The sequence below is a fragment of the Girardinichthys multiradiatus genome, chromosome 17, assembly GCF_021462225.1.
Source record: "Girardinichthys multiradiatus isolate DD_20200921_A chromosome 17, DD_fGirMul_XY1, whole genome shotgun sequence".
NCBI lineage: Eukaryota > Metazoa > Chordata > Actinopteri > Cyprinodontiformes > Goodeidae > Girardinichthys > Girardinichthys multiradiatus.
Window position 1 is genome coordinate 25,590,070 of NC_061809.1, and position 18,744 is coordinate 25,608,813.

Sequence of the window (18,744 nt, forward strand, 5' to 3'; positions counted from 1 at the left end):
CTGTGTGGAGAAAAAGTTCACCTGGGAGCTTTTGTCTCTACAGATTTGCGCCTCCGTTGCGTCGTCCTGTGAGACACGCTGGAAATGGCAACGAAAGTTCCGCTGGTTTTATAATCCTGGGTGACGTCAGAGCTCCGAAGTCTGTTGAGCTGTGCATGTCAAACTGCCCAACCAAAATGGATGACTCCAACAGTTGTCAAGCATTACTGCCCTCATGCTTTTGATGCATTTATTAACTTCGCATGGTTGTTAGGCAACTTAGCCACAAGACTGAGCTACAGGGCGCCAAATTGCCCCCACGATTAAAGGTGATATTGCCATGTTTGTTGCATTTGTAAATTCATCCACAAGCTCCATGATGACAAACTAAAATACACACAAAATGAACGCAGACGATGGATAGAAGGCTTGAGCAAAAATGGACCTTTACCAAAAAATCTATAAAACTTGTACCTCGTCGTCATCGAATTCGCAGTACTGCAGGTTGGCAGAGGGGGCAATGGTGCGCACGCAGGCATAAGTATTGTTGTACGAGTCCTCGCACACACAGTCTGGGAAACATTCCTGCAGAAGAAGAGTCTTTCAGTTCTGTGCGTTATTTCAACAGAAAAGTAAATTTGATCTAGGCTGTTTTTTCATACCGAAACTCCCGGTCCCAACAGCGGGCAAGCTGGGTCCGAAATGTTCCTTCCTTCTCCTTCATACTCCACCAGGATGTCTGTTCTCCAGCTGCTGCTGTTCATCTTCCCTTGCTGGTGAAACGACAATTAAAAGTGTCATGATTTATCATGGTTTGCTGTTTTTTTAATTAAAAAATTGTTTTCTACACTATTCAATTCAGGGTTTTTTGTCTTTTTTTTTTATCTCACTCATAAATCTGAGTGTTAATTGGGAGGCTTTAAATTAGCTTAACTTTAAAAATGAATTCAATTCAATTCTGTTTATATAGCGCCAATTCACAACACATGTCGTCTAAAGGCACAACAGTCAGGTTCATACATTCCAATTAATCCTAATCATTGAACAGTGCAGTCAGATTCAGTTATTTATTCAAATTGGATAAAAAGTTTTTCTGTCTAAGGAAACCCAGCAGATTGCATCGTGTCAGAGACTTGCAGCATTCCCTCCTCCCGGATGAGCATGTAAAATTGAATTGGGTGCATTTACTGTCCATTTTCTGTCACCCACTCAGGGTTATAATTTGACATGCATGCCAAACTTACTAGGTTATGTATAAACGTAACCTAGTAAGATTTGGTTACATGTTTCTTTGAGCTGCTCCAGGATTTACCGAGTTTCAAGCTGGGACCAATCTTTTAGGCAGAACTGGGAGAGGTCCTTTAAAATGGTTGGTTTCCTGACCAAACACCACGGATTTTAAGCATCATCCACAAGGTTTAAAAATGGTTAAAGTTGGGAATTTAGCCTGTTTTATACATTTTAAGGCTAGTTTTTATGTTTGAGCTGTTTGTCCTATTGGAACATTCAGTTGCCTCCGAGTTTGAACTATCTGGCTGTTGGTCTGAAATGAAGCTGAAGAATATGTAAGTAGCAACATACCAGTACTACTGGTAGCAAAACAGCCGAGATGATGATGGCATTATGGATCATCATCATGAAATGTGAGTATGGACCACAGAAAAAAAACTAAAGAGCTTGTGAAGATGCTGGCTTTAGGCATGTTTCAAGATGGGATAAAAAGTCACTTAATGTAGAAAAAGCCTTTACTCCAAAAGCAACATAGCAAATATAAAATAAATTATAAAATGAAGAACATGTTGGCATATTAAAGCAACATCTCAACATGCAACAGCAACATGATCTCTCACCATGATGGGCAGGAAGGACATGCCATCCATTTGGGTCTTGTTAACATTGTAGCCGGCGATGTCCAGGATGGTCGGCCCGAGGTCGACGTTTGCCACTGGCATCTGTCAGTATAAACAAACAGAGAACAGATGGTTGAACATACAAAATTATAATTTCACTGTGCTGTAACTGCCTGCAAATCTGGAAAGTAATCCCACATGGAAGAGGTTGATCGTGAGCATCTCCGAGGACAAGAGAGAGAATTGTGAACTTCAAGCAAAGAAGAATGCTCCACACCTTTCTGAAGACATGCCGGTATAAAATTAATAGAACCTGTACAGACACAGTAATCAATGCTGGGAAATCCCCTGAAAGGGAATCGATGATAATTAGCAGGACAATGAGTTGCATTCAGGATCTTTACAGCAAATATTCCAGGTTCATCCAGGGCAAGAAACACTGAAAATCCTAAATATTACCAATATAAATGCCTTCATGGCCACAACTAAGATGTCTAGCAGCTTTCCAGCAGAACCACAAATGGGTAAAACAAGCCGTTGCAGAGAGCACATGTACAACTTACCATACTGATATTTATTAACCCTGATCAAGAGTTCCCTCCTTCAGAAGCTGTAATTTATCACACCAAGCCTCAATCAGACACCTGGATCTTCCTAAAACACAAAACCTTAAAGGCCTTATCTCATTACTATGAACCTCTAAATATTTTTTGTAATTTTGACCAAACAATACGATTGTGACACTAGCTAAACAGTAAACTGATTTTCAAGAAAGCTGAGCAGATCTACGACAGGGAAACAGAAGTGGCTTTATAAGAGTCAACACCGGGGGACAGCGTAACGGGAGGAAGAGAGCTCAGCTAATCCTATGACAGCTTAATTGCTTTCTGCTAAAAAGTAAGCAATGAGATGATCTATGGACAGGATACCACCGGGATCTAATTCAGAGACAGACATTAAGTGATTAAGGGGATGTTAATTCTGTTTCTGGTCACGAGAGGATGTATGAGCTGCAAAACCAGGAGGATAGAGCTGACTGATCAGCTGACTGAGCAGCTAAATCCTGGCGACCGAGATTGGTATGTGATTTCATTTGTAGTCATTTTGGCTATTATTGAAGACGACATGACCATTTATGTTTTGTAGAGAAGTTAATTTTCTGTGTTATATTTATGTTTAGAGACTTCATTATTAATATAATTGAACATTTTTACAGACACATGCAAATGCAAACAAACATAATTGAGTTTCCTATAGCAGCGGTGGCATTTAAAGCATGTTGCTAAACTAAAATTCAGTTTTAGTGAAAAAGTTTAATTCATTAATGTTAAAGTTGCAAATAAAACTAATTTAATACATCATGTTTTCCAAAGTAACTGGCTGATGAATTTATTCCAACTACCAAATTCTCTGAGGAAACTTTACAGCGAGCTCCTATTATTTGACCACTAAATAAAGAGAAACAGTGTGATGTGAAGATGAAGATAAAATTCAATGGTGTGAATGTGTGTAGGTACCTGGCTGGTCTGGTTGGGTTTGATGTTTGGTCCTCTGACCATGAGAGGAACTCTGATGTCGAACTCATAGAGCTGACGTTTGTCCAGTGGCAGAGAGAACTGACCTGAATCAGAACCAAACAGGTTAATTCCTCACATCACCTTAAGAAAACTGGCAGAGGTCGTGTCCAACATACTCAACTCACCTGTGTGGTAGCCATTATCAGAAGTAAAGAAGATGTAGGTGTTCTCTAGTTCACCTCTGACCTCCAACTTCTTCACGATTTTCTCCACCAGATCATCCACTGACAGTAAAGTTTGCCATCTAGAGCAATGCAGGCAACACAAAAGATGTTTGATCAGTAACATAATGGCTAAAGACAGAAATAAAGCTGAGAAATATGTGATAAGAGGAGCTGATAAAGACAAATCAGAGACAGGAAAGAATGAAACCACGAACCGTTTCCTGAAGGCATTATCGAGGAACTGAATTGAGGAGTTGGTCATGGGAGTTTTAGCCTGGCGGATCAACCAATGTTTGTCCTAAACAGACAAAATAAAGTCAAATTAATAGGGCTGGAGGCATTTTAGAAATAAGATCAAAAATAAATTTGTATTTTTTTATTTTTAAAAAAAACAAAACGTTTCCTGACTCGCTCCTCCAAAACACCCAAAGTGGCTCAATAATATTTAGATCTGGTGACTGTGCAGGCCATGGGAGATGTTCAACTTCACTTTCATGTTCATCAAACCAATCTTTCACCAGTCTTGCTGTGTGTATTGGTGCATTGTCATCCTGATACACGGCACCACCTTCAGGATACAATGTTTGAACCATTGGATGCACATGGTCCTCCAGAATGGTTCGGTAGTCCTTGGCAGTGACGCGCCCATCTAGCAAAAGTATTGGGCCAAGGGAATGCCATGATATGGCAGCCCAAACCATCACTGATCCGCCCCCATGCTTCACTCTGGGCATGCAACAGTCTGGGTGGTACGCTTCTTTGGGGCTTCTCCACATCGTAACTCCAAGTCCGAGGCCATGGTACTCGACCGGAAAAGGGTGGCTTGTCCTCTTCAGGTTGGAGGGGAGTTCCTGCCTCAAGTGGAGGAGTTTAAGTATCTCGGGGTCTTGTTCACGAGTGAGGGAAGAATGGAGCGGGAAATCGACAGACGGATCGGTGCGGCTGCCACAGTAATGGGGGCGCTGTGCCGGTCCATTGTGGTGAAGAGAGAGCTGAGCCGAAAAGCAAAGCTCTCAATTTACTGGTCGGTCTACGTTCCTACCCTCACCTATGGCCATGAACTTTGGGTCATGACCGAAAGAACGAGATCCCGGATACAAGCGGCTGAAATGAGCTTCCTCCGTAGGGTGGCCGGGCACTCCCTTAGAGATAGGGTGAGGAGCTCGGCCATCCGGGAGGGGCTCGGAGTAGAGCCGCTGCTCCTCCACATCGAGAGGAGCCAGTTGAGGTGGCTCGGGCATTTATACCGGATGCCTCCTGGACGCCTTCCTCGGGAGGTGTTCCAGGCACGTCCCACCGGGAGGAGGCCCAGGGGACGGCCCAGGATGCGCTGGAGGGACTATGTCTCTCGGCTGGCCTGGGAACGCCTTGGGCTCCCCCTGGAGGAGCTGGAGGAGGTGTCTGGAGAGAGGGACGTCTGGGCGTCTCTGTTGAGTCTGCTGCCCCCGCGACCCGGTCCTGGATAAGCAGAAGACGACGAACGAACGAACGAACAACTGTATGCAGTAATTTGTTTAGATCATGTTCCACACCTGTTTTCTGTAGATTTAAAACAAATCTTTTTTTTAATCCACATATTACATTTTTTAATATCTATCCCGGCGTTTACTTTCCTAACCAGACATTTTCCTCTTAGTTCAGTTTAATTTCAAAGACACCAAAAATATTTTTGTACATCATCAGTGAAGTATTACATTTTACTAAATTGTAGAATTTGAAGCCCTGCAATTTAACTTGTTTTCTTTTTATTCTGTCCAGACTAAGAAAACCTAGAGGATTCTCAGTTTGGACCACTAATTTTGGTCAACAAAGAATGCCTTCTGGCCCATTTGATTTGTTGATAAAGTATAATTTGCAGACCATTTAACGTGAGTTTCTCATGCATATTTCTGCTTTGGTTTAAGTTATTTTCTACATATAATTAAACTTGAATTTCTGACATTTTTTTCCATTGATCTACAAAGCTTTTTTGCTCTGCAGCACAGCTGGTTTCCAGCATAATTTTCATGTCTAAACTTCTTCATTCTCCTAGAGTTAATGGTCCTCCGCAGTCAGTGGTTATTGTATAAACACCGGGTCGAATATGATATCATGTCATGGATATATGGAAGAATAGACAGATGGAAAAATGAACAAACAAAATGGTAAATGGCCTGAACTTGTATAGCGCCTTTCCAGTCATACAGACCACTCAAAGCGCTTTACACTAGAACCACATTCACCCAATCGCACTGACTAACGTTCACACATTCATACACCGATACGCAGATTGGTAGGCAACTTGAGGTTAAGTGCCTTGCCCAGGGGCACATCGACATATGGCAGGAGGAAGCTGGAATCGAACCCACAACCTTCTTATTGCAAGACGACTACTCTTCCTACTGAGCCTACTGAGCCACAGTCGCCTGTATGGATCCAAGAACAGATAGTGATGGAGGAATGGGTTGATGGATACATATGGACTAAAATATTTAATATTTCCTAAAGAAGTAATTAATGACACGTAAATTCTAACATGTATAAATTTCACATGATAACAACATGTATTTTAAATACTCACAGGCATATATTTCCCATTTTCTGAGGGAAATGTACCAATAGATCTTGCTGAAAAGTGCAGACATTGTCCTGTCTCGGGCGGATACCTGATGAAGAAGCCGGTTGCCTACATGTGCCAGGGCAGTTTTGCCCTACAAAAATGAAATCTCAAGATGGCATCCTAAGTGACTGACTTCATTATATCAAGACTGCATCTAGCATCATAGCAGAAAGATCACATTTTTGGAATAGGAACCTATGTATGACCTCCAAAAGCAAGAAAGGACAGGTGGCCTTTCTGCCAAGAGGAAGGGATTTCCACTAAAGCCTAGCTTAGTGCCGCCTAAGTGGAGATTTCTGAAATATGAGAGAAAGGATGTTTACCAAACTACTGCGTGGGAATTTGTTTTTAACGTTACCAGTATCAACCTAAAGCTCTGTTTCTCTGGGTTAACCCATTGGTTTTTGCCTGCAATTTGTTTATGACAGCTTAAAATGTTCTTATTGAATAAATGTTCTGTCATCTTTGTGTTTTCCACAATGCTTTAAATTTCCAGTTAACTCTGCTTTGACTTCCTCATTTTCTCCCAGTAAGAATTGAGAAAGTTTTTGATAAATTGTTTAGAAGCTAATATGATTTTTTTCCCTGCTATCTGACAACAACAAAGTTGGACCATTTTGGTAAATTTGTTTTCTGACTGGCATTAAATCAGACCAACCTTTTCCTGTTTTAGGCCCATTTTAGGTCTTTTTGCTAAAGGTCGGATTAGTGAGATAATTTTTATCACCTTCTTCGAAATGAGGAGTTTGCATACATTTCCCACACAAGAAAGGTTTGTTCAGATTTAATGTCACAGAATGAAAATAAAAGATTGTGTCGTTTTATACAATGTGTGGACGTATCTGGTTACAGTGTGTCCCACCTTCCCATGGACATTAAAGTTGGGATCTCTGGGAGCCTTTGTGTCGTTGAAGTGGTCCTTGTACTGAGGAGCTGCCGTCCAGGGGGAGTGGGGGGCCGGCGTGGACACCATCATGAAGAACGGCTGGTTGCTGGATTTATACTGGAGGAACTCTAAAGACCTGTTGGCCTTGGAGAGAAACCATCATCAGAAACTGAAAAAATAATCACACCATTAGTCTTTTGTAGCTATTTTTTACCTTTGAAATTTTAACTGTTCTAAAGAGTGACACTAATGATCAGGTGTCTCACCAGCAGATCTGTCAGGTAGTCTTTGCTGTAGTCTGCTCCATGTTTCTGAGTCTTCCCGTTCACGGACAGAGTGTAGTTGTAGTATTTAGAGTTCTTCTCCTGGAAACAATGATCACAATGAATTCATTATGAAGATCTCTTTGTTCAGAGATAAATTGAAGCACAAATCAATTTGATGATTGCTTTTTTTAAACCTTGTTTAACTTTCAATTGTCTATCAAACAAAACCTGTGTGAAGAATAGAATTTAACACAAAAAAAGGCTAAGTTAAAGTTGGTCTTCTATACCAATATTTGCAGGCTTAAAAGGAAGCATTTGGTTGTTTATTGCGTGTGTCACAGGGTCAGATTATTACACCGATATCATGCTCTGGTATTCCTGGTTTTCAGTTATTAATAGCATACAAATACAGCTCCAGAAACAACACATCTCAGAGAGTTTATTATATAAATCCATAACACTTATGCTCCCCTTTCCCACTTGTTCTACTCAGCCCGGCTCCACTCTACTCAGCCTGCTTTCTGAACGTTTCCATTTCTGTTTTTTTTCCATATGTGTACCTACTTTTTTGGTCCCTGATACTGAGCAGGTACGTCCGGGGCTGAATAGGGACTACATGTGATGTGAACAGACTGTTGTTCACTGATTGGTCATGGGATGATAAGAAATTAGGTTTTCAGTGAGGTAGTGCAGGGAAAAGTTAACACATAAAATCAGCTGCTCAGATGCACATAGGTTTCCCCCAAAACAATACCACCATGAACCAGCGTGTTTAGTTTGGAAATTAATTGATGGTCCTTAAGAGAACCACTGCCCATAGGAGGTGGGAGCAGGCAGAGAGCAGCTGCCCTGCCTACAGCGTCAGTCCACTCCTTGTGAAGCTCCCCCAAATTCCTGAATGGATTATGTTTGACAACCCTCTGAAGGCTGCGGTTATCCCTGTCGCTGGCGCACTTATTCCTACTACACCTTTTCCTTCCACTCAACTTTCTATAAATATGCTTGAATACAGCAGTCTATGAACAACCGGCTTCTTTAGCAATGACCTTTTGTGGTTTACCCTCGCTATTGTCAGCAGGGGTGCCTACCCTACTTCCAATTGACTGTACTCCCCCTTCAAATGACACCTACTGAATTAAAGAAAAAATGTTTAATGCCTAGATTTACTCCATAGGACTTCAATGTGGTCATGATTTCTGTAAAGATCATTATTGTAAGACCCAAAAAGACTCCCATTTGATCTTAAGGTTGGATCTTTAAATTAACTTGAACTTTAAAAGCTAAAATGTTTCCTCCAAGGCTGAACTCTCAGTCTTACCAGTGCAACCCAGTAGCTCCAGCCTGGAGGAACATGCTCCACTCCACCAGCCTCAGCGTGTCCATACTGGAAGACATAAACCACATGGATATGATCTAATTATCTCAACAGAGGACAGAAATCCTTTGAACTGATCCAGGTCAAGACAAAATAAAGTAAAATCAGAGGAAGACAGATGGAAAAAATAGATTTTACCTGAGAATGAAATGTTCTTATCCCAAAAATTATAAATGAACCAATATTCTGTCCTTGTCTAAAATTTAGACCTTATTTAAAAGTTAGTGTCTAATTATATTTCCTAAGTCTTTGAAATTATGACTAATTTGAATGATTTAGGTACAATGAGATTTTGTTAGAATAAACATATAAATAAAAAATAAAAATATGTTAAAAAGAGGGGTTTTGATCTGATAAAGGGTTCAGAAAAATGCTGTGGCTACAAGAATTTAAATTCCCCTATTTAAAATCAGCCAGACTGAGGAAAACATCTGTTCTATTACAGCACAATGGATGTCTGGAAATATTGGTAATGTTTAAATTTAAGATGTTTAAAAATAATTTTTATTGTAATAAACTGAGTTGTTACAGTGTAAAAAAACATGTCAAGCACAGGAACTTCTCAAAATATTAGAATATTGTGAAAAAGTTTATTATTTTATATCACTCATTTGAGAAAGTAAAAGAACATTAAACTGAGTGAAATATTCCACGCCTTTATTTCTTGTAATATTGATGATTTATGGTTTACAGATAATGAAAATCCAAAATTCAGTTTCTCAGAAAATAAACATATTGTGAAAACGTTTGATATTAGAAACTCATGGTGTCAGCACCCTAATCAGGTCATAAACTCAAAACCCATGAAAACCCCTGAGCCTCTAAATGGTCTCTCAGTCTAACCATGGATGGGGAAGACTGGACAATAGAAAATAGCTGTGTTATGACTCTGCATGACCTGATAAAAGTATTCACTCCGTTTCTCCAGCTGCAGGCCTTATTTATGTTTGGGTTTAGTGTACATGGCTCTGTTTAGTCTCCGGAAGCGATCCAGGGCTGGAGAGTACGAGATAAGGATGCCACTCTGTGCAGGGTTCAGTAAACAAGCCTGGGGAAGAATTACAACAGGCCTTCATGGGGGTTCCTTTGTTAAATATGAATTTTACCACAACTATGTCATTTGGAAATCAAGGTCTCAGAGTCTAGAGGAAGAGAGGAGAGGCTCAGAATCCACGTAGCCGGAGGTCCGGTGTGAAGTTTTCACAGTCGTTGATGATGCCATGTCATCTGCTGGTTCTTTTCCACTGGGTTTTCTGAAGTCCACAGTCATCTACCAGAACATTTTAGTCATGCTTCCTTCTGCTGACAAGCTGTATGGAGATGCTGATTTCATTTTGCAGCAGGACTTGGTAAATGGTAAAATGGTAAATGGACTGAACTTATATAGCGCTTTTCCAGTCATACAGACCGCTCAAAGCGCTTTACACTAGAGCCACATTCACCCAATCGCACTCACTAACGCTCACACATTCATACTTGAGGTTAAGTGCCTTGCCCAGGGGCACATCGACATATGGCAGGAGGAAGCTGGAATCAAACCCACAACCTTCTGATTGCAAGACGACTACTCTTCCTACTGAGCCACAGTCGCCTTGGTACCGGTCCACACTTCCGAGTGTAAGGTTAGGGTACAAAAAGCTGGTTCAAAAGCGTGTTACTGTGTTTGATTGGCCAGCAAACTGGCCAATCAAACTGGCCATAGAGAATCTATGGAGTATTATCAAGAGGAAGACGAGAGACACCAGAACCAACAAGGAAGATGACCTGAAGGCTGCTCTCAAAGCAACCTGGGCTTCCTGAACAACTCAGCAGAACCGCAGGCTGGTCTCCACCATGCCATGCTGCATTGATGCAGTAATTCATGCAAAAGGAGCCAAAACCAAGTATTGAGTGCATAATCAATGTCAGAACCCTGACATTTCTGTTTAAAATATTATTTTTCATTGATCTTGTATAATTAATGTAATTTAAAATTTTCTTGTGAATGTTGGGTTTTCTTTTTCTGTAAGCCATAATCAGCATATTTATAAGAAATATAGACCAGAAATATTTCACTCTGTGTAATGAATCTATATAACAAACGAGTTTCACTTTCTGAGATAAATGGCAAAAAACTTTTTCAACATATTCTATTTTTTTTTTTTAGATGTACCTGTATAACTGGTTAACTTGGTTTAAGTTTCTAACATACTTAGAAAAATAATAATCCGCTCAACTGTTGGATCATTTATAATTAAACTTCTTCTCAAACACTTAAGACATTACAATTAAATACACACTTAAAAACGGAGTGTACTCAAATTAAAGATTTGATTTTTCTCCAATTATTAGTGTGAGATTATGTTGCACTGGTTAAAACAGAAGAATAAGCTGCATGTCATTTTGCTCACCTGGTTGAGGTATTTCCCTGCGAAGAAGGTCTGATAGCCTCCATAGATCTTCAGCAAAGCGGGGAAAGTCTGGGGCTCTTCGCTCTTCTGCCAGGCTGTGCTGCTGCAGTTCCCCTCCAACGTGTTGTTGATGACGTGGTGGTTGTGGGGGTATTTCCCAGTCAGGATGCTGGCTCGACTCGGGCAGCAGAGAGGACTGGCAACAAACTGAGGAACATCAGCAGAATGACAGTCACATTCCTGATGAGTATGGAGGCATAGAGCTGACACCCAAGCAAGAGAAAAATAGAGCTGATTGAAAACTTTATTGTACTAAGTTTTTCATGTGTGTATAATTTCAAGTTTTTACAAAATATATATATTTTCACCTCATATAAGAAAAAACTAAATTTTATTTGACAATAATGTTTACCTCATAACATACTAAATATAACGGTTCAGACCGAGAAAATGTCTCGTCTACAGGAACTGATTAAGTTCCATTTCAAGCTTGGATTGAGCCATGCTCATGCTGTTATTAAGCAGCTTGGACAGTGTTATGATAATCATTCATACACTGAGAAGGAACTTTAAGCAAATCTGTCTGTGCAGGAGGAGGAATGAGTTGGAGCCGAGCATCAGTTCAGTCCTTTGATTGAGGTGTGTCCCTGATCCAACACACATCAATGAAATTAGAAAATCGTGCAATGGCGATATCAGTTGCAATATTTTCTTGATTCCTCATCAGCCCTTCATCACTTTGTGACGCATCTACTGCCATGAGACTCTGTCCAGCTGGTTAAATATTCACATTAGCCTGTAAAATAATTCATATCACATGGAATAAATTAGCCAACAATTATTGCACTTCAAACAGTCCTTGGCAGCATGAATGATGCACACACTGATATTGCTATTACGATATATTGTGCAGCCTTATCAGCAGCCCTCGAGGACTGGAGTTTAACACCACCACACCATCTGAACTGCATTCAGGCGGGTTATGCTGTCAAATATCTTGTCCCCCATGGGGTTGAACAAACAGACAGAAATCACTTAATGTGACGCATGTATGAAAAATCATTTGGAACATGTATTAACGGAGAATTGATGGTGTTTCTGAACGTGAACTGCTTTACGTTCCATTGATAAAATTATTCTCATAATACATTTTTGACGTTTGCACAATAAATTATCACAGTAATGCAGTATAAATGCTACATTGCACAAATGTGAAGTTTTTTGTTATACCATGACAATAACGTGATTTGATATTCAAACATGAAATGTTTCTTGTACAAACATGAAAAAAAGCTTATAGTTAGAATGATAATGTTATCACATTATAACGTGATATAGCTCTGTTTTTTTGTTGCTAGGGTGGCAGCTCTATGCTTCTCCTTTATAAGTAGTGATACTTACTGCGTTTGTGAAGGATATCCCCGCGTCACCAATTAGCTTTTTGGTTTTGCTCAGTGGGTTCTAAAAGACAACAAAAGTTTTTTTCTTCTTTTAATTATAGTATTTTTCTTGAGTGGGAAATTATTTGTTTTTGTCAAAAAAACGAAAGGACATATTCTACAAAAAAAAAACAGAAAGTTTCCAAAAGGTCCATTTAAAGATACAAAGCAGAAAACTTTCGCGTTTCTTCATAACTCTGAAGGTACAAGTGCAAATTATTTCCCCCATGTTACAAATTCATCACCTAGATGCCTCTAGTGCCTCCTTAAACAGTTATCGGCAGGTGTAAACACAGAGGCAACCATTGTTCTGTGTACCACAGATTATTCAGCAGCATTCAGAGACGACCTTCATTCTCGATGACGCGTCCTGCGGTCTTACAAAACTGAAGTGAAAGTGTTTGGCCATATTGACCGTCCTTTGATTTGGAGGCAAAAGGGGAAACAGAGCAAACTTGTAAAGTATGGAGATGGCAGCATCATGCTGTGGAAGTGTTTTGGTGCAGGGAGAACTGGTGTACTACAAAATAGAGGACACCTTAGGAATGGAAGTTATGTAGAAATATTGAAGGGACATCTCAAGAAAGTCCTACAGTTTAAAGTTAGATTCTACCAATATGGAGGAAATTTATGTAGATTTTTAAAAATTTCTCTAAAATTCTGTCATTTTTGTCCCATTTGAGCAAATATAAATTATTTCGTTAATTCTAACCGACCTAAAACAGGAAAGGTATACTCTGATTTCAAGTCAGACAGAGAAAATAAACTGTTATGCATCTTTTAAAACTGTATGGAAGTAAATCCCTGGATTCAATTGTAATTGGTCAGAAACCAATGTGCTGTGCAGGTTAACCAGCCAATCAATTGTTAGGGCCTATTTGACTCTTAGCAGTTACAGTTTAAATTATTTCACAGAGCACTGCAGCATAGAAACAATAAAATTATTCAACTGTGAAATAATTTATTATATTTACTTATATATTTACTAGACATCGGTTTCTAATTTTGTTTTAATTATGAAGTCTATGAAAATTATACTTTTGGTACCTGGTACAAGCCTAATAATTAGGCTATAAAAATGTGAAAAAAATTCTGCTATTAGTGTAGAATAATCCAGTCCAGGTTTGAAGTGTCTAAGTACTCGAGTTTTTGAGCTGGAACAGATTAAGGGAGAGACAGCGAGCTCAATTCGTGGCAGTGGCAGGCAGAATTGGCAGTACCAGCTGCCACATTGTGTGCCGGAGGGAGCCAGGGGATTCCGCGAGGAGGCCAGACCAGCCGTAAAAGCCTGCCACACCGGTTAACGCTGCTTTTGTGGAAGCTAATGCTGATTATCAGCAAATGGGTTGTCATTATAGTTACTATTGTCTGTGGAGCTGCCACCGGAAGTGATGCCGATAATCAGCATGGGTTTGTGGAAACCCATGCTGATTATCGGCAAACGGGATGTCATTATTGTTATAGGCTGTTACTTTTAAATTATGATGTGGCTGTATTTAATTGAGATGGAAAATAAATAGCACTATGTGTGTGTAGATGACGTTCTGAAAGGACGATGAAGACTTATTGCACAAACAGTCAGTTTATTATAGAGCACGGGTGGCTTTTCTGAATTTTCACTCACAGACAATAATAAATAAATGCTTAAAAACACACTGCTACTCTGTGGAAATCCCTGGCCACAAGGCTGCCAGAGGATGCCACAGGGGTCACTGTTGTACATATACTTTGGCTATGCTGTTTAGTGTCCACAAAGACTAATTAGTCTTCCTCAAACCTAGCAAAAACCTTTAGATTTTGTATTGATTGGCTGTTTGAACATCCAATACCTGCAAGTGGTGTTTTGTAATTGGACTTCTGTGCTAGTCACGGATTGTCCATAATGAACACCAGGTTCAAGCATAAGGGTGTCCATCAGTGCACGTGGCACAAGGACACCCTAGGCAGGAGGTCGATGATCGACTTCGTTGTTGTATTGTCAGACCTTCGGCCGCATGTTTTAGACACTCGGGTGAAGACAGGGGCTTAGCTGTCCACAGATCACCACCTGGTGGTGAGTTGGATCCGCTGGAAGAGGACAAAGCTGGACAGACTTGGAAGGCCCAGGCGCATAGTGAGGGTCTGCTGGGAACGTCTGGCAGAGCCCTCGGCCAGGGATGTATCCACCTCCAGGAGAGCTTCCGGGGGATGTCATAGAGTCAGAGTGGACCATGTTCTCTGCTTCTATTGTATGCTGCTGCCTATAGCTGTGGCTGTAAGGTCTGCGGCCGTAAGGTCTGCAGTGCCTGTCGTGGCGGCAATCCCCGAACCCGGTGGTGGACACCGGTAGTAAGGGACGCTGTCAAGCTGAAGAAGGAGTCCTATCAGGTGTGGTTGGCTTATGGGACTCCTGAAGCGGCTGACGGGTACCGTGAGGCCAAGCGTGCCACGGCCCGGGCAGAGGCAAAAACTCAGGCCTGGGAGGAGTTCGGTGAGGCAATGGAGAAGACCTACCGGTTGGCCTAGAAGCGATTCTGGCAAACCGTCCGGCGCCTCAGGAGGGGGAAGCAGTGCTTCTCCAACACTGTTTATAGTGGGGATGGGAGGCTGCTGACCTCGACTGGGGACATTATTGGGCGGTGGAAGGAGTACTTCAAGGATCTCCTCAATCCTGTCATCACGCATTCCGTGGTGGAAACAGAGGCTGGGGACTCGGGGTTGGATTCTTTCATCACCCAGGCTGAAGTCACCGAGGTGGTTAAAAAGCTCCGCAATGGCAGGGCTTCGGGGATGGATGCGATCTGCCGAGTACCTCAAGTCTCTGGATGTTGTGGAGCTGTCATGGTTGTCACGCCTCTTCAACATTGCGTGGCGGTCGGGGACAGTGCCTCTGGACTGGCAGACTGGGGTGGTGGTCCCCCTTCATAAGAAGGGTGACCGGAGGGTGTGTTCCAACTACAGGTGGATCACACTCCTCAGCCTCCCTAGTAAGGCCTACACCAGGGTATTGGAGAGGAGAGTCCGGCCGATAGTCGAACCCCGGCTTCAGGAGGAGCAGTGTGGTTTTTGTCCCGGCCGTGGAACACTGGACCAGCTCTATACCCTCTACAGGGTGCTCGAGGGTTCATGGGAGTTTGCCCAGCCGGTCGGCATTGCCGGCACTAAGTCGGACCTGTTCCCGGTGCATGTTGGACTCCGGCAGGGCTGCCCTTTGTCACCGGTCCTGTTCATAACTTTTATGGACAGGATTTCTAGACGCAGCCAAGGGCCGGAGGGGCTCTGGTTTGGGGACCAGTGGATTTCGTCTCTTCTTTTTCGCAGCCGAGTGTGAAGCGGCTGGGATGAGGATCAGCTCCTCCAAGTCCGAGGCCATGGTACTCGACCGGAAAAGGGTGGCTTGTACTCTCCAGGTTGGAGGGGAGTTCCTGCCTCAAGTAGAGGAGTTCAAGGATCTCGGGGTCTTGTTCACGAGTGAGGGAAGAATGGAGCGGGAGATTGACAGACGGATCGGTGCGGCTGGTGCAGTAATGGGGGCGCTGTGCCGGTCCGTTGTGGTGAACAGAGAGCTGAACCGAAAAGCGAAGCTCTCGATTTACCGGTCGGTCTACGTTCCTACCCTCACCTATGGCCATGAACTTTGGGTCATGACCGAAAGAACGAGATCCCGGATACAAGCGGCTGAAATGAGCTTCCTCCGTAGGGTGGCCGGGCACTCCCTTAGAGATAGGGTGAGGAGCTCGGCCATCCGGGAGGGGCTCGGAGTAGAGCCGCTGCTCCTCCACATCGAGAGGAGCCGGTTGAGGTGGCTCAGGCAACTATATTTAAATAAATCATAAAGCATGTACACAAACAGAAAAGAAGCAATTTGAGTGCCACAGACAATGTGCAATATGCAGAATGAAACAGAGCTATGGACTACTGAGCAAAAGAGATCACAAAACTATGTCTGTCAATATTTTCCTCTTAAAAATTGAAGTGACTGTGAATTTTGGTTTAAGAATGTTTGTTGCGAAACAAGCAATAACTGCACGGTTAGAGCAGTTTAGAGTCTGCAGGTTAGAGCTTCGAACAATACATGGAGAATGATAACCTATCGGTCTTGTCTCCCTGGCATCCTATGGCAGCCTTGTGGCCAGGTATTTCCACAGAGTGGCAGTGTGTTTTTAAGCATTTATTTTTAATTTTCTGTGAGTGAGAATTCAGAATAGCCACTCGTGCTGTATAATAAACCGACTATTTGTGCAATAAGTCTTCATCATCCTTTCAGCACGTCATCTACACACACATAGTGCTATTTATTTTCCATCTCAAGTAAATACAGCCACCTTATGTTATGGATCTAACGCTGTTTATCAAATAAAAACCAATAAAGACATCATCATTTAAAAGTAACAGCTTATAACAATAATGACATCCCATTTGCCGATAATCAGCACTAGCTTCAACAAAAACAGCGGTAACCGCCGTGGCAGGCTTTTACGGGCGGGCTGGCACCTTTCTGGCATCCTATCGGAATCTCCTGGCTGCCACCGGAACTGCCAATTCTGCCTGCCACTGCCACAAATTGAGCTCTGCCCTGGTGTATTAAGGATGCTCCAGGTTTTGAAAAATTGGGTGAAATACCCCTTTAGCTGTTTCCCGAATCGGAAGCCAATTTCAGCTTCGTGTATAATTAGAACAAAAATTTAAAAACAAACAAAAGTCATCTTACATGGACCCTCATGGTTTTCTTTTAGAAGTTGTAAAATTTTCCTCCACATGATACACTAATTTAACCTAAAATGATGGGTTTAAAGCGGTAGTGAAGATCCTGCTGACTCTATTAAGATTCTTAAATGATGGTTTCAACCAGGAATGTGAGCCGTCAGCCTAAAAGTTAAATTCAGACATTTTTTTTTACACATGAGAGCACCTCGCACAGCTCCATGAAACATAGACAACGCGACTCTGCAACTGTTAAACATTAAATATCAGTTTATCAGGATAACATGTACCGACCAAGCCGCCCAACGCGACGTCCAGGTCGTCAGTGAGGATTAAGACGATGTTTGGTCTCCGGTTGGATTGTCCAAACAACCCGCAGCTTTGCTCGCTCCACAGAGTGACGCAGATTAACAGATAACTCAATAAACTCCTGAAACAGGAGCGGGTTGACTCCATTTTCTGAATTATGCTGAAAAAAACGAAGGTGGTCGTCTGCAGAGAAAGAATGACGTCTTATAAGGGAGAAAAATGTGGTGTTCGGGTGGTAAAACTACCCGCTCAGAGTTCTCCTGCACCACTTCAACGAGAGAAAACGCTTCCGTGTATACGGGTCACGTGCTACCGCTCAGCGGCGGAAGTCCCAGTCAGCTGACTGCCACCATCCGTCAGTCTCTCCGCCATATTGTGTGTGGCATTTTGTGGAAAAAGGAAAAAGGGGAGTAAAATAATTCTAAGGGTTTTAAATCAAGTTTTGTGACTCTGAGGCTTGTTGTGATACAGTTAAACACTAGTGGCACAAGACTGTTCTGTTTCACATTAGACTGTAAATTAATAAATTACAAAAATAAGAAATAATCCAAAACTAAACGTAATAGAGATTTCTTTATCTTCTGATTTGTTTATCTTGCTGATATGTAATGGAAGCCCGGGCTGCTTTGATATTGGCCTTCAGGTCGTCTGCATTGTTGGCTGTTTGTTAGTTTTCATCTTCCTCTAGACAATACTCCATAGAGTCTCTTACGGGGTTCAGGTCAGATCCGTTTGCTGGGTAATCAAGCACAGCAACACCATGGCCACTGAACTAGCTTCAGGTACATTTGGGTTGTCATCAGAAGGAAGCATGATGTGCTCTAAAATTTCCTTGTAGATGGCTGCATTGACTGTGAACTTCAGAAAACCCAGGGACCAGAACCAGCAGATGACATTGTACCCCAGATCATCACTGACTGTAGAAACTTCACACTGGACATCAAGCAAATGTGGATTCTGTCCCTGCCCACTCTTTCTCTAAATTCTGGGACCTTGATTTCTAAAGGAAATGCAAACTTTGCTTTCATCTGAAAAGACGACTTTGGACCACTGAGCAACAGTCCATTTTTTTTTCTCCTTGGCCCAGTAAGCCATTTGTAGCCTACATGTAGGATTTGTCTTTGAGTTGTGACTCTTGGTGCACTGACTCCAGCCTCAGTCCACTCCTTGTGAAGCTCCCCCAAGATTCTTAAAATTATTTTCTTTGACAATCCTCTGAAGGCTGCT

At 42.0% G+C, this 18,744-nt stretch overlaps 1 protein-coding gene across 1 annotated transcript in view; it reads right to left on the reverse strand.

Annotated features, from left to right (window-relative positions):
* gnsa (glucosamine (N-acetyl)-6-sulfatase a) overlaps positions 1-17,813 on the reverse strand; it is a 46,472-nt gene extending 28,659 nt beyond the window's left edge. Inside the window, exons 1-12 of the mRNA XM_047389229.1 lie at positions 17,503-17,813; positions 12,488-12,547; positions 11,087-11,293; positions 8,640-8,705; positions 7,322-7,420; positions 7,032-7,199; positions 3,786-3,868; positions 3,532-3,650; positions 3,347-3,450; positions 1,830-1,931; positions 642-752; positions 454-564 (exon numbers count right to left, since the gene is read on the reverse strand). Of these exons, the coding sequence (XP_047245185.1) occupies positions 454-564; positions 642-752; positions 1,830-1,931; positions 3,347-3,450; positions 3,532-3,650; positions 3,786-3,868; positions 7,032-7,199; positions 7,322-7,420; positions 8,640-8,705; positions 11,087-11,293; positions 12,488-12,547; positions 17,503-17,664 (1,392 nt within the window). The 5' untranslated portion in view covers positions 17,665-17,813. The remainder of the gene's footprint in view (positions 1-453; positions 565-641; positions 753-1,829; positions 1,932-3,346; positions 3,451-3,531; positions 3,651-3,785; positions 3,869-7,031; positions 7,200-7,321; positions 7,421-8,639; positions 8,706-11,086; positions 11,294-12,487; positions 12,548-17,502) is intronic.
* Between the last annotated feature and the right edge of the window lie 931 nt (positions 17,814-18,744).